General features: G+C 42.0%; 1 protein-coding gene across 1 annotated transcript; it reads left to right on the forward strand.

Moving 5' to 3' along the window:
- Positions 1-1,249: 1,249 nt before the first annotated feature.
- Positions 1,250-20,474, forward strand: LOC117379238 (beta-1,4 N-acetylgalactosaminyltransferase 2-like). Its single transcript, XM_033975917.2, is given in 14 exon segments — positions 1,250-1,276; positions 3,875-4,077; positions 7,803-7,943; positions 9,872-10,066; positions 10,429-10,535; positions 12,057-12,094; positions 12,969-13,032; positions 13,676-13,789; positions 14,690-14,776; positions 16,501-16,682; positions 17,291-17,363; positions 17,366-17,415; positions 18,988-19,216; positions 20,284-20,474. Coding segments are annotated over 14 exon segments (1,701 nt in total).
- Positions 20,475-20,818: the final 344 nt, after the last annotated feature.

Consider the following 20,818-nt stretch of genomic DNA (forward strand, 5'->3'; position numbering starts at 1 on the left):
AAGACATAGTGCACTTGTGTCTGTCTCTGATATAACTTGGACATTTTAAATCGCAATATTCACCTAAAACGACTTGAAATAAACAAGTTTGCTGATGTCTGCGTTATGAAACTCTGGCGCCCAATGTCTACGTAACTCTGCTCAATGAGAAGTGGAAACAATAACTATGACACGGTTAAACGTTCTGAAAAGTCTGTTTTGTCTTTCGGGTCAGTTTCATCACAGTCACTAGTTTGAGTTTAACATATTAACTCCAATCAGAACCAGAACCAGAACTGGACTGAGCTAAGAGCGAGCACATCCTCCTCACATGTGTTTGAGCCTCTCCTCCCCCGACCAAGGCACTCACTCTGGGGTAAGAACCATCTGCTCTGGGACTATGAGGAAGAGGAGAGAGAAGAGGAGAGGAGAGGAGAGAGAAGAGGAGAAGAGGGGAGAGAGGGGGAGAAGAGGAGAGGAGGGAGAGAGAGAGAGAGAGAGAGAGAGAAGAGGAGAGGAGAGAGAGAGAGAAGAGGAGAAGAGGGGAGAGAGAGTGAAGAGGAGAGAGAGAGAAGAGGAGAGTAGGGGAGAGAGAGGAGAGGAGGAGAGAGGGAGAGAGAGAGAGAAGGGGAGAGGGAGAGAGAGAGAGAGAAAGAGAAACATAGACAGACAGAGAGGAGAGGGAGGGGGGAGAAGGAGAGAGAGAGAAGGGGAGAGGAGAGGGGGGAGAAAGAGAGAGGAGGGAGAGAGAGAGAATGGGAGAGAAGGGGGGGTGGAGAAGGGAAAAAAGAGGGGAGAGGGAGAAAGAAGGAAGAGGAAAAAGAGGAGAGAGAGAGGGAAGAGAGGGAAGAGAGGAAAGAGCGGTGATAGAGGGATAAAGAGGGGGTAGAGAGGGAGAGAAGGAGCAGCTGGATGAGGGAGAGGTGAGAGATAGGGAGAAGAGAGAGTAGAGTGAAAGAGAGAGAAGAGGAGGGAGATGGGGGGTAAAAGAGAGAGATGGATAGAGGGAAAGAATGGGAGAGGAAGAGAAACATAATGGACACTTGAGAAGCAGCATGTGTCTGTGATCAATCACAGGACGACACGAGGACAAAAGTCCACAGCAGGGACTGACAAGACGAGTCCAGGGCAGAGACAAAGAATCTAATGCTCATTTAAAGGTGCACTGTGTCACTTTTCTTTTCACTTTTTAATTGCTTTTCAGAATGTTCCACAGTATGGCATTATGCTTATCTATCTTATATTTAATCATTGAATCTATTGCTCAAAAATGCCTGGAAAGATATGTATTGTTACGGTAAGCCGGGTCACCTCTCCACAGATCTGACCTGTAACCTCATCCCCATGGAAATAGAGAAGTTTAATGCCATACTGTGGAACATTCCAGGCAAAGCAATAACATCACCATTGAGACAGACAGGTAGCGGACCCTCTACCATATAATTCTTATTGTTGTGGTCTGTTCTTTGAAAGTTCCAGATGGTTTTAATGTTTTGTACTTCACTAGATTTACTTCAAATGATTAATCAGATTTTCTTCACCAAAGTTACTTCAGTTGTAGTTTCCCCAAACACTTGTTACTTAATTATACTCATGAGGTATTAACTGCAAACACATAACATATTTAGATCACCGTGTTCCCTTTTATTGTTTTGAAAATGTTATATTCACCAAAGACAAAGTACTGAAACGTTTAATAAGTTTCAGTTTTGTTTGTGAAAATCTCACTCTTTCCTCTCTTTGCTCTCCACGCTAAGTCACTCCCCTTCAGAGCGCAAACACAACACAATCAGCTGCATCCCGCTAATGAAACTACTGCACATCGCATCAGGTTTGTGAAGTCGTAGTGCTTTTTGTTGCATCCTGCTTTTATTTATTCATGAAAAATTAGGGGGCGACAGTAGCTGGACAGTAGCGGGTTGGTGGTGCGATTCGAGCTCCTACAGATGAACGCTGAGTCCACTTAACACACCTCACCCTTGATTAGAGCCTGGGAGAGATCACTAGATTACTCAAACATGCATGGACGACATATAAAACCTCCTCATGCATCTTTTTAATGAGAAAACAACAATATAACATGGCAGAAAGCTCCAGAAAAGTTTATTTTGCATAATACAGCATCTTTAAGTTACTTTTGGACCACCATTACTACTTGAGTATGATTTTTTTAAAGTTCTTTCGCTGGAGCAGGCCTACATTTGTTGGTTCCTCCCGCCTCTGTCTGAGTGTTGTCTTTATTGTAAAAGCAGAGCGTGTCCTGTTGAGACCTGACATATGGGGCTAATGGTCGTCTGCTAACTATGCTAATGCGGCTGCGTGCATCACATCGAGTCAGCTCCTGCGGCACACGCCTTTTCAAACGAGCCGCGAGACCTCTCCGCTATGCTAATGCTAATCTGTCCTTCATCACAGCCCGGGATTAGCCCAAAGGAAACAAAACTGTCCATCCTACTCTTTAACAGAATGGAAGTGTGAGCTTTGACTTAAAAAGAAACACTGTGGAACCTTCTGACGCTGGATGATTCCATGAAAATAGAAAGTTAAAACCATACTTTGGACAATTCCTCATGGAAATCTTCACGTTTTCTGACATACCGTGGGATATTACAGCCAAAGGGATAACATTTCCATGGAAACAAGTAGGAGATGTCAGGTTTGTGGAGATGCAAGCCTGAATTTTAAGTTTGTCAGTGCAAAAAACAAGCACACGATAAAAGAAATTAACAAAAGAAAACCCTTGCTTTTATTTTTGCACATTTTTTGGCTAATAAGTTACACATTAGGGCTTTAACATAACGTTTTCATTCCAAACCCTCAAGCTGTTTCTCCGTTGGCAGTGTCACAACTCTATTCACTCGCTGACAGACTCATTTTTAAAACCAGTAGGATGTTTAATTAGTTTTCTTAATAAATGCACATGAGTCCTCAGCTGCTCCTGTTAAAGTCTTAAGTGTGAGCCAATAATCTGATCACGGCTCCATCACTGATCACATTAGCATCAGCGCTGAGCCCGTCCCAGCTGTAGCCTAAACACAACCGCTTCATCCAGGCGTTTGCCCATAACACACACGTGGGACGGCCCGTTAGCCGCTGTAACAGAGAAAGTGTGACGTCACTATCTCGCACGATCTCGTAAACATCTGACACACTTTTGTTTTAGGTGTTTGGGGCTAAAGCTACATAAAGAAAGTTGCATGTGCTGTTGTCAAAGCACTCACTATGTTTGTATTGTCCTCAAAAGGCCCGCAGGTGGTGAATAACTATGAGTACTCAAGTAAAAGTAACGTCACATCAAAGTAATTTTACTCAAGTTGAAGAACAAAGTAGTGGTCTAAGAAATGTAAAGTAAAAAATTTTTTGGGGAAAGTAAGAGTAACTGTCGGGACGTAATATAGACTAAATATTTAAAAGTAAAACACAAAATCTGGTGTTTCCAAGCCATAAAAATGAGACAGACTACATCATATCTGAAGAAACATAACACAACGTAAAGTTTTTGTCACCAGGAGTAAGAGTAAAAGTATGTTGCCAGAAAAGTACTCTAAAAAGTACAAATTCTTGAAAAAGATACTTGGTTCAGTCCTGGTTCAGTCCTGGTTTAGTCCTGGTTTAGTCCTGGTTTAATCTTGGTTCAGTCCTGGTTCAGTCCTGGTTCAGTCCTGGTTTAGTCCTGGTTCAGTCCTGGTTCAGTCCTGGTTCAGTCCTGGTTCAATCTTGGTTCAGTCCTGGATCAGTCCTGGATCAGTCCTGGTTCAGTCCTGGTTCAGTCCTGGTTCACTCCTGGTTTAGTCCAGGACAGCCCACAGATGCAGCATCACTCTTACATAACAGCATTTGTCTCGTGTCCTCGGATGTCCCACCCTCTTCTGTCTCCTGTCCTCACCCTGTTCAGGACACCACCCCTGCTCCTGCACACAAAGACCCTGTCCGCCCCTGTCGCCTCCCGTCCCTCTGTCCCCCTCAGAACGGCCCCGGAGCAGGAGGAGGGGCCCCTGTAGGACAATGGGGGCCCCTCCTCTCGTCCTCCGCCTCCTTTGTGCTGGAGAATGGACAGGAGAACAGCAGCTGGCACGGGACGACATTTGAGACACTGCTGTAGACGTGTGTGTGCGAGGAGGGGGGGGTTACAGTTACATTTACTCAAGCAATTGTACTATTCAGAGTACTTTATGTAGCAGTACTATTACTTGAGTAAAAGTTGTGGTTCCTCTCCTCACTGTGAGTAAATCTACAAGTGATGAAATGATTTGAACGTTTGCGTTTCTTGCAGCGATATGATTTAGTTTGGCTTATTTGTGTGTCTATCTTGTGTTTTACTTCAGGTTTTGTCCTTCTAATCATATTCACTTCAAATCATAAATCAGATGGTAAGTCCCAATAGTTACTTTGAACCACTACTTAACTTAACTTAATAATATTATTTTGAAGTAACGTTACTCCACTTTTACTTGAGTACAATTTTTGGGTACTTTAGCAACTAGTGTGAAAGTAAACGAACTAAACCCAGGGACCAAAAACACCTTTCTAGAGTACTGATTTGAGCAGTGTGAAGGTGCGTTTAAGTGTTTTAAGGCATAAGTTACAATCTCCCGTTTAAATCTACTGATAAAAGTCAATTCAATGAAATAATTATTAAAAAAAAATACATATAAATACTAAAAATACAATATATCTGATCCTGCACTTTGTTCTAAACTGAAGTGAATGTGAACATAGTGGTAAATAAACACATATAATAATAAAACATGTGCACAGTTTTACATGCAACTCAATGGGAAAGTGTTTTAAAGCTATAGTATGCAACTTTCTGGAAGACTGTATGAGTATGAGTATGAGTCCTATGGAAATAGTAAGTTAAAACCATACTTCTGAACATTTTCCATGGATATTGATATGTTTTATGCCATATTGTGAAAGATTATAGCTAAAAGAACAACATTTCCATGGAAACGAACAGGAAGAGGCCGAATAAGAGTCAGGTTTGTGGAAATGCAAGCCCCTTTCACAGTAAGGACACATGTTTTTCTGCATTTTACACTGCAATAAAAAGGTTCAAGTGACTTTTTAGGTTGAAGTTTAGGGTTTTTTTCCAGCTGTTTTTTTCAGGTTTGGCATCAAAACACATCTAAGACAACAACATGACACACTCTTTTACACTCACAAAACACACTCTAAATGTAAACGTTACCAGGACGATGAAGTATTTGGTCCGTGCACCTGGACCGCTCTGTTCTGCAGCTCGCCACATCGAAACTGGACCTCACATGACCTCACAAACACGCTTTTATTTTTGTCTAAAAGTTGCATACTGTGGTTTAAAGTGTTCAGAATGCAGTACTGTGATTGCATGCAGGTATCCGGGATTCTGTAAGTACGTGTATTTTCAAAGTATTCTTCCAATCTCTGACAAAAAACATGACGTAGTCCACAAAAGCTACAGCAGCAAACAGAATAAAAGTCATTCTGATTGTTACAGACGTGCAGCAAATCAGCACAAGTCTAGAGTTACCAATAATAAAGTGAAGGACATTTAAATATATGTAACGCAATAAGTGCAGTATATCAGATTTTTGTAGTAGTATTATTTGTTCTCAAGACAATTATCCAATCAGAAAGTTAAAATCCTAAATCCTAAATGCTAAAATCCTAAAATGACTCTTTGGATGTGTCCTCTATTTGCAGATGTATTGTGTTTGCAGTACCATTTTAAACCAGTACGAGCACAGGTTACATGCAGTTTTTTTTTTTAAGTAGCAGTAGTTTTCACTGTTCCACACCCCCACAAACCAAACACTCCCTTCCACAGACACACACAATGCTCCATGTCCGACCCGGGGGCCAGATCTGCCTAATTGAGACAGACTATTAATGGCACACTCCTCTGGCCAATCAGAACGCAGAGATGGGAGGTTGCCGGGTAGAACGGGGGAAGGGGAGGAAGAGGGGACAGGAGGAGGAGAAGAGGTCAGAGGGGTGGGCTCCATATGGCACAGCTCGGGTGCTCTTTTGTGCGCTGACGAATAGTTTGGGGAGGGCCTGGTCATGTTGTGATAGGACTTTAAAAGAAAGACACTTATGAGTTGTGTAAAAGCTTATTTACTTTAGATTTTTTTTGTTGCCAGAGCGTTAACCTGCAGAAAGAGACACATCCAAGTGTTTTTCATTCTCAGTCTATTCACAGGCCTCATGCTTGCATCTATGAAGAAAGATAAGTTTAATGCCCTATTATGAACATTCTTACCTAAGCAATATCATCATGCCTCCAGAAATATTACATAGTACATCTTTAAAGGGTCCATATTATTAATAATTTTCCTGATCTATTTTATAATGTTGTTTCCTCGTCACAAACAGACCTGGAGTTGTGTTTTGTTTCATTCACACACGTTTAACACACAAATCCTGCACATTTAGGCTGAGCTCTTCTCTCAAATAGAAAACACTTTGTTCCACCTTGTGATGTCATCATGTGGTAATACAGGAAGTGCTCCACTGTGCTCTGATAATAAAGAGTCACTCAAACATGTGTGAATGAAACAAAACACAACTCCAGGTTTGTTTTTGAGGAGGTATGTGTGAACTGTAGATTTCAGGCCAAAAGTGGCTCTTCACTTTTGGACTTTTCCACACTCTCCTTCTGGTGTCAACTCACCCGTGCGACAATACTCCCTCTAGTGGACAAGCGCTGGTATTGACAGTCCCGCAACAGGCCGTGCAAAATATACAATGACAATATGACAGATAGGATCAAAAACAACAGGGTGCTGTAGCCTTAATGTCCATGTGTCTCCAGGCCGGACAGAAGGTCTGATAAGCCTAAACTCCAGATTTCCCAGAGTCAACAGTTAAAAGGCAGTCATTAAAACGTTTACAAGAGCTGTGTCAGTACTGTGCTAGAATTTAAAACCAGACTAAAATATTTCATAAATTTTGTTCAGATTGTGGTAAGTCTGTAGTTGATCATATGCAACCATCTCTGAAACCGTAGACAAAAAGGGCAATTTTGAGATGGGTCTAAAGTTAGAAAGAACTTTTGGGTCAAGATTAGGCTTTTTGGTGAGTGGCTGGACCAAAGCATGTTTCAGGACAGTAGGAAAACAACCAGACATCAGAGACAAGTTCACAACATTGGCAATAGAAGGTCCAGTAGAATCGAAGGCTTTAGCTGCTGAACTTTTTCTTTTTTTTTTTTCCAAGTCATTTGCTTAATGATAACTGACTGTTTAGAAATGTTGTTTGTAAAAATAAAATAACAAATTAAAGTTAAATCAGTGTTTTTGTGTGTTTCTTACATTGTTGTGAATGAGTTAGCTGCTAATAGGCTGCAACATCTGCACATTAGTCAGAGCACATGGTGTTTTTGCCATTTCATCAAAGTCACATCATTTAAACCAGGGGTGTCTAAACTAGGGTCTGAGGCCAAATGTGGGCCTCATATCAATTTTTATTGACCCTCAGGTCTTCTGCTGACCCAACTGATTATAGTAATTCGAAATAATTGTACCAATGTAACCTCAATGATGTCACATTGCATTGTGATACAGACCTAGAATTAATCTTGCAAGTCTTATTAAAGGTACAGGGGCTCTGTCAACGCTAAATCCTTTTATTTGAATGATCTACCGTAGTGGTCACTGGTCTGTGGCTCTCTGCTTCAAATGCGTTTCAAGCTGTGGCCCTCTGTGAAAAGAGTTTGGACACCCCGGATTTAAACTGTCAATATCAGTAGACGTCTGGGGGAGGTTGTGGGCCAACAGAAACAGTGTGGCTCTGGGTTTACTCTGCCCAGTCTTGTCTCTGCTCCTCATCTCCTCCTGCAGACGGCCACCACATCCTCCTGCAGACACAGGTCCAACACATCTCAACCCAACCCTGGACTCTCGTGACTACAGGCCTGGTCTACAGGCCCGGGTCTACAGTTCTGGGTCTACAGTTCTGGGTCTACAGGCCCGGGTCTACAGGTCTGTGCGTCCTCATTTCAGGTGTCTAAAATAATGCCACTTAATGGAAGCGTATTATATTTGCACCCCTTTGAACCTCCAATGCAGCCTGAGTTAGTCTGGTCTGCACCCCTATGTGACTAAATATATATGCATACAATAAACAGGAAAAATGGAAACCATCCCTGTTCCTCATATATCACAACTGCCTGAACCAGTTCTGTGAGGTGCAGTTGCCTGTAGATCCGTCAACAGTTATGTGACACTCTAGAGGGACTCTATGCTGCTCTGACAGACATAAGGTAAGCTCTCCATTTTCTAGTAAGAATAGTTATAAATGTGGAAAATGAGTTGACACAGGTTTGACTTGCTTCATTACAATAGATTTACCGAGGGGATGGGGATATCTTTATCTTGCTCAGTATTTGAGTGTAAACTTACTGAAAATTGTTGTTGAATTCCTCATTTTTGGAGCCAAAACTTCAGGCTTAGAGTTTGATATCAACAAATCTTGTTAATCTTGCTAAGTACAAGACTGTAAAGTTGGGAGTATAGGTGCTACTGTAAGGGAGAAAATCACATTTAGAATCAGAGGCTTCTCTGTACTGATCGACTGGATTTAATGGGAAATGTGTGACAGGTAAAGAGGGGGTATTATGCAAAACAGATTTTTTTGGGGGCTGTCTACCATGTTATAATGCTGTTCCTTCATCAAAACATGCCTGAAAAGGTTTTAGATGTCACCCAGGCCTGTCTGAGTAATCTAAAGAGTCATGATGCCTTCAAGAAGTCAGTTGTATTATTCACTGGTACAAAAAACAAATCGCTTTTCCGATTCTTTTGTGCCTTCTGCTATTGAAGTTATTAGCATTGTAATATGTTGTAGTATTGTCAGATCAACTTGATGAATTTCACTTGTAAACTGTGACAGACGACACAGTGCATGTGTTTGTTCAGATTCTATTGACTTTATTCCGCCCCACCCACTTTTGTCACTAAAAGCTACTAAACCGTGCTTTGTGACAACACTGCACTGATTCTCTGGGAGGTTTTAAAATGGCTTTGTGGTCCAGATAAAACTGACAATGGCGAATTCTGAAATAAGGTGAATAGCACATTCCTGGAGCAGCTCTGTCATTTCAGACCAGATTTTGTCTTGTCAACTTGTCTTGTTGTTGGTACATGAACTATCACACGTTCAACTGAAGTGGAGGAGATGTTTACTTTACATCTTTCACTTTCTACCTCTTCTTTTCTCGCTCCCTCTTTTGCAAGTTTGTCTGCTTCCTCATTGCCTTTCCCCCTAAGTGCCGGTATCACAACACTGGCTCGGTCCATATTAGAACCAGCATTGGGTTAAATGTTTGGTTATTTTTTAGGATTTCTGTATCGTGCTTGTATCCATGCTTCTGTTGGATTTTTAATGTTACAGTATCTCCCATGTTCTGCCACTCTAGCCTGTCTTTCTCCACATCCTCACTCATGGCGGCGTCTAACACTGATGTGTGTTACACAGATGAACAGGATCTCATTTAAGACTCTGGTCCTCTTGTCCGTCTCCTTCTCAGTCCTGGTGTTGAGCTATCGAGCCTGGGTCAGCCCTGTGGAGCCTCAAACAAGCGCCGCTGACAGCTCATACAAGCTCACACACCGGTAACAGTTTACCTCACCTTCTTTATGTTCATTTAATTTGTCTGGAGGAAGTCACAGGAGGTCAGAGGAGCAGGAGGAGATCAGAAGAGCAGAGGAGCAGGAGGAGATCAGAGAAGAGCAGAGAAGCAAGAGGAGGTCATACAAATCCTGCTGGAAGAGGAGAGAGTAAAACAATAGCTTCGGTTATAGAGCATGGTTATAGTGAAAAGAATGAGGGGGGGCTGTTATATCAGTGTCTGATGTGCTCACTAACAGAGTTTCGTGGAGCTGCTACACTCACGTTCTTTCTGTTCCAGGTTGGCCCCTGTGGTCTCTGTGGACCCTGTGGCCCCCGTGGCCCCCGTGGACCCCGTGGCCCCCGTGGCCCCCGTGGCCTCGGCCTCATGCCAGTGTCCGGCTGGCTCAGTGCAACTGAAAGACAAATTTCCAAAGGATCAGTTGGAGCAACTGTTTGAACAGAGGAAAGAAGAGTATGAGAAGCACAAGAACAGGCAAGACTGCTGCATTTCAGAACTACACTAATGATGAGTTATTGTTGTTACATTAACATGTCAATCAAGAAGGTGCAGGAATTGAAGCTCTGTTCAATTCCTGCACCTGCACTCTCTCTGATCTGAATCATCTCTGCCTAAAGGTTCTGAGTGTTCACATGAGGCCTGTCCATATACTGAGAAAAACATGTATGTGTCCTCTGTCTGCAGGTTAAGGCTCTGGCTGCTCCAGTTCAGTTGTGATTGTACTGTATAAGTGTATAGTTCCTTTAACTGTTCATTTAAACACTTTATTGAAGCTATTTTGAGGACTTTCAGTAGTTGAAAGGCTGTTATATGCTCTGCATGTATGCCCCCTACAGGACCACATGTGTACTGTCCAAAGTGCTGCTTGCTCGCCCCAACTCTCCTCTGCAGTATCCCATCCAAGGAGTGAATGTCCCCCCGCTGAAGAGCCGTCCCATACCAGGTAAAAGGCCAGTCGAACTGAGGTTATTCTGACAGAGAAGACATTCAGACAACAGTATAGAGTTCAGGAAAGAATGTCTGGATCTCAACTAGTTAATACATCTATCACTCTATCGTGTACTTCTCCAAAAAACATGTATTCTTAATGTGAGTGGGGCTGCCTCTCCACAGATCTGTCCTGTAACTTGGCATGGAGGCATTAACATAGAAAGAGTTGACTTCAACATCCACATCTATAGACAAAGTAAAAGCATCTGCATGATAACTAATGGCAGGAGCAGAGTGGGAATGAGCAGAAGACAAAATACAAACCGTAGAAATACAAACAAAAGATGCACACGTAAAAATAGAGGACATTTAATAGTGAGTTTTAAGAAGTGATTTAAAAGATGATACTTGTTGTGCCTCATCTTCTCAGGCAGGCCATTACGAAGCATCTAAAACACACAGGCAGGAGAAAATGAGAGTGTTGACAATTATCTGAAGATCGGGGGAATATTTTTGATTTTGGAAATAGTCTGGAGGAGGAGGAAGAAGCAAGATTTTGTGGTTTTCTTAACTTGGGTTTGGAATTTAAGATGAGAGTGAAAGAATACACCAAGATTTCTGACGGAGGGATTTTGTGGAGAGGCTAAAGTGGTTCCCAATATGTGAAATGGACTGGGGCGGATTGATAAGGATAACTTCAGATGTGAAGGTGTTCAGCTGAAGAAACTGTTCACATCTTTAAAGCGGTGTAACACAGGACCAAGTCTCAGAGGGAGGTATATCTGTGTGTTGTCAGCGTAGCAGTGGAAGAACACGTTATTATGACCAGGGCTATAATAGAGAGACCATATCAATAGACAATAAAATGGGGCCTAAAAAAGAACCTTGCGGTACACCACAGGTAATGGGGGCAGAGGAGGAGATAAGATTTCCTATGGTGACACTGGGTTTCCTGCTGTCTGGGGTGGAGAGAGGAGACACCAGGTAGCTATATTTTTTGTTGACCGCTTCGTTTCTGCTTGTTATGATACCATTTTTTGTAGGCCTCCATTTTACCATCTGTGTGTGTAACCTGCTTAAGCCACTGTTTCATTAACCCACCAGAAAATGCATTATGCGACAAACAGCAACGTGTCAGACCAAGGTACTGGACCTGATCTCCTCTCTAAGCGACAAAGGCTCAGTGTCTCTACAGTGACTGCAAATCTTCTGTTTAAAGGATATGAATAAAACCAATCAAGTCCAGTTTATCTGATGCCGACCCATGATTTTAGGCGCTCTAAAAAAATGTGTCGAATGCAACGCTCAGGTCTAAAGGGATTTAAATTGAGCAACCTCTATTTGTGGCTAAAAGCAGGTCCTTTGAAACTTTGCAGATACCTTTAGTGGTTAGAAGAAGACACCAGGATGGAGGGGAGGCACAGGCAGAGTCAGTGAATAAAGAGGGAGAGGTCTAGAGAATCATTACCAGTAGAGCAGCCTGAACCTCGGGAAACATGACAAATGTTTAAAATGTGTTTGTTTTTTATCGCAGGTTTAGCGCTGTATACACAAGCGCGACACCACTACAAGGTGAGTATGGGTGGGTTTGGGATTTGTGTATCGAATACTGCAGATAAAGCATCTGACCAGGGCTTGACAATAAAACCTGCTTGTTTCCGTAGACTTGTAATTGCTTTGGCATGATCTATCCCTATGAAGACACAATGTTTTTCGCAGTTGGGCTTTAATTTGAAGCGTGACAGATTATAACATTAACATTTCAAGCTAACAATGTGTTAAAGGAACTGTTTTTTCTTCGTGTCTTCCTGGGCCTTTCTGTGCAGAGTTGTGTGCATGTTCTCCCTGTGTCTGTGTGGACTTTGCATGTTCTGCTTGTGTCGGGGTGGGTTTCCTCCGGTTTACCCCATCAACCCAAAACATGCACAATATATCAGATCCTCCAGTTGAGGCAGACCTGACCAAAAATAGCTCAAGACGTGGAGATGGGTCCCAGGGCCTTCTTTACCGCATTGGGTTCATCATCAGTATTAGAGTTATCAGTAAAAGCAGATTTCTAGCTTAAATATAGAGACATTTACCCAGTATTTTGAGTTATTCATGAATGTTTGAGTAATCTCTATTCTCCTGTATTCAAGGCTTTATTGCTACGATCTAGTGAAGATGTTTCGCTGCTCTTCAGTCCTGGAACTGAAAAAGCGACTTGGACGAGCAGCGAAACGTCTTCACTCCTGCAACGATTTGTCCAGTTGACAGATTTAAACTTCGTCTTTTGCTATGGATCAGACCTGGACGACTGAGGGATTACACAGACAGAACATAAAGAAGAAAAAAAAACATTGAATGAGACTTTAAACTGGCAGTGTCTTTTAACCACAATATCTGAGACTGACATGTTGCTATGACACTTTCTGAAGATGATGTCCTGTTGTATTGTTGTGTTTAGGTGATTCTGAGCGTGAGCAAAGGCGTCCTTGATGTAAAAGATATCCTAGAGGTGACTGTTACCGGTGAGTGTAAGGCACATACGTGATCCGGATAACTTCCACTTATCCATCTGGGATTCTAGAGTCAGGAAAAGCAGGTCCTCTCAAAACACAGCAATGTTTTTGAGAGCACGGTTAACACGACCAAACGGATGATCGCATAAGAGAGAACGCAGAAGCAGGCGAAGCAAAAAGCAGAGATAAACATAAAATAATCTTTTCTCATCAAACTCTGAGTGGTTCTTGTGATGAATAAAAATATAGCACAGTGGCGAGATGATAAACCAGAAGTTGTTTAGCTTTAGTCACATCTTACAGCGCCACAAACTTGCAAATAAAAGTCTTTTGTGATTCACTCAGTTCAGCTTTATAATTAAAAGAATAATTTTGATATGATTTAGATTCTATTTATTAAGAAACCTTGAGTGTGTATGTTTTGGGACGTCAGTGTCTCATGGAGCAGAGCGCTGCCCATGGACCCGGAGCCGTACCTGAAGCATTGAAACCAAACCAAACAGATCCGCTCCAAGACGACCCAAAGTTAATCGTGCCAGTGGAAAGAGGATATGCACTATTGCACCAAACTAACTTTATTTACTGTCATTAGAGCAAAAAATGCACTCCCTTTATCCCTCAGCACTAAATGTTCTTCTGATGTTAAACACAGGTAAGGGGACGGCCGAGCTGATCGTGGAGTCCAGCAGCCTGTTGTCGCTAAACGATGTCCTGGCCTCAGTGTCCTACAAAAGCACCGTCTACCACATCCACATGGGTGATCTGGGTAGGTCCTTATATTACCACATGACATCACAAGGTGGAACCAGGTGTTTTCAGTTTGAGAGAGGAACCTAAATATGCAGGGTTTGTGCGTTAAACATATGTTCCCTTTTACTAGCTGGTGTCACTTCTACATTTCACATCAAAACAGGAAGGATTTTGATGAGGAAACAACACCATAACATAGATCGGAAAATAGCACGGTATTAGCCCTTTAAATACTATGGTGACAGACATGGGTCGTCACGTATCATCCCATTAAATACGATGGGATTTAGCGGCATTGAACCAAGTATATCAATATTTAAAGTGAACAAGTTGTAGGTGTGGAATCTCGATCAGTCTTAAAAGTAGGTGTTTCTGCATCAAAGCTATTGCTAGCGTCAATTTAACTCTATTATTAATGTTAAAATATCATGCGTTCCAAATAGGAAGTGAGCATGGGCGCACTTCCGGCTCCAATTCACTTTCTACTGAAAAACTGTGGCCACTCTCTGTGTAACTGCTGCGGTCAAGCTGGTCATTTTGGTCTTAAAGTGTTCGTCTTAACCTGTTTCACGAGATCCTGGAACTTTAATAACAGACAAATCAGGCAACTTCTTTCTCCGAGGTCCCTCTACTATTAGCAACAGATTTGATTGATAGCATTGCTCTGCTAAACCTTCAACATCCTCGCTCCAGATTGACTTTTTGGTTAATATGATTCTCACTGTCAGAATTCCAAACATCAAAGTTGACTCCAAATTCGCCCCATAACTGCCTCGATGAGCTTCACTTAGTCCACTTCTTTATACACTCTATGCTGATTATCCATCCATTTTTATTTTAGCGACACTTTACTATACCTGAGTGCTCTCATGAAACGGACTATAGTCATTTGTTTTGTTGAAATCCTCTGTTTTAGCCTCCTTTTCCTTTGAGGACCATAAAGCCGTGTTTCCCATTGTCATCCAACAGCCTCAGCTACCAGTCATGTTCAACACAGGAACAAGTAAGTGCACGTATGTACTGAGCGTTCATGTTATGGCGTGGGGGCTTTTCTTGAGGATGCACTAAAGTGTTTACAGAAGAGTAATAACCTCACACACGTTGGTTTCGGTATCATTGAGAAGAATAAACACAGTGTAAATAGGTTGGAGTCAATGTTCCCTCTAATTTTTAACGAGTCTGAGCAAACACACAAACTCCCTGAGCGTCCCATGGACCAGTGTGAGCAACATCAGACGTGCGCACTGTGGTCATGCTGCATCACATCCATCCAAGTTAAATGGTTTGTTAAAAGAATCAAATTACCACATTTATACCGCCCTTTACAATGAAAATGACAAAAATCTTGCTCATGACCTGTGTAGTATGTTAATGCTATTGGAAGTATAAATATTTAATTTTAACTATGGCAAAACATGAGCTTCCAACCAAACCAAGACAACTGTAAACTCCAGTTGAAAACACACTTAACATTTTTATGATAAAGCTCTGACTTGTGTTATGAGTATAAGTCGTTGTGTGAAGCTTTTGCTTTATTTTTACAACTCATAAACTAGTGACAGTTTTCAATGACCAATACACACTGAGAGGAATCTGTATCTGCACACCCAGCTGCTCTATTACTGTACATTTATATATCATATCAAAACACAATATATAATGTGTATTTGTATATAAAATATATTCAAAACAAGTTGTATGGATCAAAATAAATATATATTTACAAACCTCACACTGCAAACAGTGAACAAACACACACACACTTCAAAATGTAAACAACATGATTGTACAGTGGGACACTCAGTGGTTAGAGGAGGAGGATCGAGTCCCGCTCGGACCAACTTCCGTCATTGTGTCCTTAGGCAAGACACTTTGGCATTAGCTAACGCTAATGATTACGCATGATATATTTGACCCACAATTAAGTCAATAGCAGAATAAACCACGCTTACCGATCAGGAACAGCATCCAGTCCATCAGCACATCAGGTCCTCTGCTCCTGAGTCCATCATGAGATCTTCACTCGGTTCCACAAACCGCTCCTGGTCCGAGATGTCTCTAGTTTAACTTGTACAAACATCCACAGTCTCCTCGGTCGCGTACTTCCTTTGTTTTGTCCGCAAAACTGCTGCAAAACAGTGCGCCAGAGCCCGGGCCGTCGGAACGTTAAGGGGATAAACAGCACTTAGCATCATTAGCATCATTAGCGTCATTAGCATCATTAGCATCATTAGCGAGTCTTCACTCCACATCGGCCACATCGGCTAAAACTCTGGTAGCGGCGCATGAGGAGCCTGTCAATGACGTGGATAAACTGCGCAAATACGTATGTGAATCACATAAATGTCTGGAGCAGCTCGTCCCCGGTCACACTCACTGACTCACATTGAAAAATAGCGCAGAATGAATTGTTGTGTGTTTATTTTTTATTTTCAATTTCGGTTTGATTTTTTTGTGCGCAGCGCAGATTTTCTGTGCGCGGAGACCGTGTCAGCAGTGCGCAATTGCGCACGCGCACAGCTTAGAGGGAACAGTGGTTGGAGTCTATAGTTTCAAACAAAGTGGGTCCGAATTTTCAGACCTTTTCCTCTGATGTATCTGTAAATGGTGGGTCTATCCTATCGCAATCCACATAAAACAAAAACTTAGTCATCAAAAACCTCATAAAATACTCATAAAATGCTAAAGTGTGCACAGAAAACGGTTTGATGTTCCTCTGTCCCTCAGAAATCAGTTCTCAAGTCACCATCACCATCAAGACCTTCATGCGCTACGACAAACTCAAAGTCCTCCTCAGCAGCATCCAGAGCTTCTACCCCTCGCTGACGGTGATCATAGCTGACGACAGCCTGGAACCAGAGAAGATCACTGGAGAAAACATTCAGCAGTACATCATGCCACCAGCTCAGGTAAGGCCACGTCTGTAATGTGCACGACCAGTCAAACGTTTGGACACAGCTTCTTTCTCAATGCGTTTTCTCTTTAAGTTTATCACTTTCTACATTTTATATACACACTCAACTAAATATTTTTTATATTCCACTCGTCAAAGTTTGTTAAGAGCGCTGCAAACCCTTGGTCTTCTCTCAATGAGCTTCACGATGATTCACATTAAATGGTTTTCACTTCACAGTTGTGTCTTGTCAAGGTCATTGTTAAAAATCTAAAATGTAACAGAGGTTTTGATTTATTGTGAGTTTATGAGTACATTTATAATTCGGGTGCCTCCAGTGAGAAATACAAATAATCATGGAAGTAAAGAACTATAAATGAAAAAGTGTGTCCAAACTTTTGAGCTCTGCCATCAAGACTTAGAATATAAAAGCCAATGGTTTTATACATTTAACTCAAATTTTCAGTGACGTAAAAAGTAATACACAATTATATTACAAAAAAATCAATGTAATATATTTCAGTTTATTCTAGTTTTTCAGTTTTGGGACTAGACTTGATTCATAGACTTGATTTTGTACTTCTATGATTTGTGATGACGCTAACAAACACTATATCTTTTCAGGGTTGGTTCGCAGGCAGAAACTTGGCTATTTCCCAAGTCACCACCAAGTACTTCCTGTGGGTTGATGACGACTTTTTGTCGAGAAGATGGTAGAGATCATGGAGGCGGTTCCGCAGCTTGATGTGGTACGTTTTTTAAAAGGTGGCACATTTTGGTACATCCAGGTTTTGATAATGGAGAAGTAATTTTAAAGGTAATTCAGAGGGAAACAGAAACAGAAATGTATAATGGAGGAGATTCCTTACACAGCGGGTGTGACTGAAAAACCTCCGAGAATTTTCAGACAGTATGAGATTCCTGTCTTTATCAAACCTACAAACACTTTAAGACAAAAACTGGTTCACCCAAAGGACAAAACCCCCGAGCCGTAAATAAAGTAATGCAGTTGACTCCATTCAGTGCAGTGAAGAGTGCAGTGAGCGTTATATTGGAGAAACTAAACAGCTGCTCCATAAGAGGATGTACAAACACCGGTGTAAGAGCAGCTCAGGACCCCAGTCTGATGTACATCTTATCTCAAAGACACTAACCACTCCTCTGAAGATAGTGAAGTTCAGATCTGAGCCAGAGAAAAGAAATGGTTTGAGAGGAGAGTTAGAGAAGCTATTTTTGTTAGGAAAGAGAATCCTTCCTTAAACAGGATGGAGGCCTGAAACATAAACTCTCCCCCATCTATAACTCCATCCTCAGACCCAGAACAATGAGAACAATAGCAGGGTCGTTAAGGGCTGAATAGAATAGTTTCACCTGAAATTGGAGACAAAAGCTGTTTACAGTTTCAGTGCAGTTTGCCCCTCTCTTCAGACAGATATAAATCAGTGTCCAGCAGTAATCTGACCAGAACTGAAGAAGCGGCTTGGATGAGCAGCAAAACATCTTCACTCCTACAACGATTTGTCCAGTTGAAAGATTTAAACATTGTCTTTTGCTATTCAGTGATGAAAGGAATGTAATATGGAATGCCACTATGAGACACAAGACATCATGGGGAAAGGTATAACACGACAAGATAAGTGTGTAATCCCTCAATCGTCCAGGTTTTAAAGACAAGATAAGAAATCTTTGAGCAGGTCTGAGAAAGCAGCCAGTCTGTTTTCACTGGGGGATTACGGACGGGTTTGTGAAATGATGCTGACAGATTTGTACACTATAGAAAAAACGGGTGCAGCGACAAGATTTAAGATACAAGCTCAAGCTACAAATGGAGGCTAAAGGTTCAGGAAGTTTCACTGTATTTTATTCATTCACTCCTTTGTACAATTATGTCAGAAGAAATAAGAGGTGTCGGGTCAAACCATTGTCCGTGTGGTGGATTCTGTTGCAAAAGAAGGAGCAAAACAGAGAAGAGACGAGATCAGACACAGCGAGAGAGAAGGGCACTCCCACACTGAGTATATATCATGACAGAAGTGACACTGAGAACAGGGAGGAATGTCATGGGATACCTTAGTCTGAGGAATGTCATTGTTTACATTATGGTTTCTATAGGTAACAGTTAAAATGACTCTATATGTGTCTCATCTGTTGGCAGGAAGTCAAAATATAAACTTCACACAGGAAAATAAAACTAGGCAAGATATTTTAGTCAAACCTAATGTAGTGAAAAGAGAGTATTCCGTAATGATTCCATAACAGACACTCTGGGAACCACCTGGGAATTGTGTCTTATGTTTCTTATGTTTGCTTCTTCGCTCCAGGTCGGTGGGTCAGTGGGAGAAAACCGCTTCTACTTTTCTCTAGAGTATGAGGAGGGTGACGCGACGGAGGGCGGCTGTCTGTCCGCACGCTTAAACAAGGAGCTGCAGAGACTTCCAGGTTACCCACAATGCTCTCTGGTCAACGGAGTGGTCAACTTCTTCCTGGCTCGCACGGACTCGGCTCAGAGAGTGCGATTCGACCCGGTGTTCAAGCGAGTGGCTCATCCAGGTGAGCATGGGGCTGGGAAGAATCTGTCTATATAAGAACGTACACTACTAATTTGACTACAAGCATGTTTATTTTTTCATTTTTTACCAGGACTAAACCAGGACTAAACATGGACTAAACCAGGACTAAACCAGGACTAAACATGGACTAAACATGGAATAAACCAGAACTAAACCAGGACTAAACCAGGACTAAACCAGGACTAAACATGGACTAAACCAGGACTAAACATGGACTAAACATGGACTAAACCAGGACTAAACCAGGACTAAACATGGACTAAACATGGACTAAACATGGACTAAACATGGACTAAACATGGACTAAACCAGAAATAAATATGGACTAAACCAGGACTAAACCAGGACTAAACCAGGACTAAACCAGGACTAAACCAGGACTAAACATGGACTAAACCAGGACTAAACCAGGACTAAACATGGACTAAACATGGACTAAACATGGACTAAACCAGGACTAAACATGGACTAAACCAGGACTAAACCAGGACTAAACATGGACTAAACCAGAACTAAACAAGGACTAAACATGGACTAAACAAGGACTAAACATGGACTAAACATGGACTAAACATGGACTAAACCAGGACTAAACCAGGACTAAACCAGGACTAAACCAGGACTAAACCAGGACTAAACCAGGACTAAACTAGGACTAAACATGGACTAAACCAGAACTAAACCAGGACTAAACATGGGGAATCAGCCTCTCAGTTTTTCGCAGCTAAAACCAAGAACAGTCTTCCTGGAGATGTGAGACAGAACTTCTACTTTGACCATGTTTATCTGTACATTTGACTGAGAGGTTTTTATTCTGCACTTTTCTCTGTTCATGTTCACTCAGAGCGTATACAGCAAAGACTCTGTGAATCTCTGTAATATTTATTCTTTAAGTAGTATTGGTCAGTAGATTCAAGTTATTGTCATAAACCAGGGCGGGCCACATACACTTCAGGTTTTCTACTAATGAACCCTGCCAAGATGTCAAGAGAAAACCAGTTCTTCATGAAGCTCGCACTGTGTAAGCGTGTCCTTTTCTCTCCTCAGAGTTCTTCATGGACGGTCTGGGCTCCCTGATGGTGGCCACATGTAAAGGCGTGACAATCGGGCACCAGCCTCGCTCCCAAACCGACCCCCGCTACGGCAAATTCAGAAATCCCAACAAAGAGGATGATATGCTGTTCAAATATCAGTACTACTACTTTAAACACAACCTCAAGTGTATACTGCGCTGGTAAACATGCTCTGCAACACGCGACGCACGGAGAGGTCTGTTTGGCATCTCTGACATGTTTGTGCCTCATGAATCATCTCACACTCTGGGCACCAGCAGGAGGCCGGTCCCTGAGGTCAGAGTCAAGACTGAACCAGGACTGAACCAGGACTGAAACCAGGACTAAACCAGGACTAAACCAGGACTGAACATGGACTGAACATGGACTGAACATGGAATGAACCAGGACTGAACCAGGACTGAAACCAGGACTGAACATGGACTGAACATGGACTGAACATGGACTGAACATGGCCTGAAACAGGACTAAACCAGGACTGAACATGGATGAAACCAGGACAGAAACCA

The sequence above is a fragment of the Periophthalmus magnuspinnatus genome, chromosome 12 (genome assembly GCF_009829125.3).
Source record: "Periophthalmus magnuspinnatus isolate fPerMag1 chromosome 12, fPerMag1.2.pri, whole genome shotgun sequence".
In the NCBI taxonomy this organism is placed as follows: Eukaryota; Metazoa; Chordata; class Actinopteri; order Gobiiformes; family Gobiidae; genus Periophthalmus; species Periophthalmus magnuspinnatus.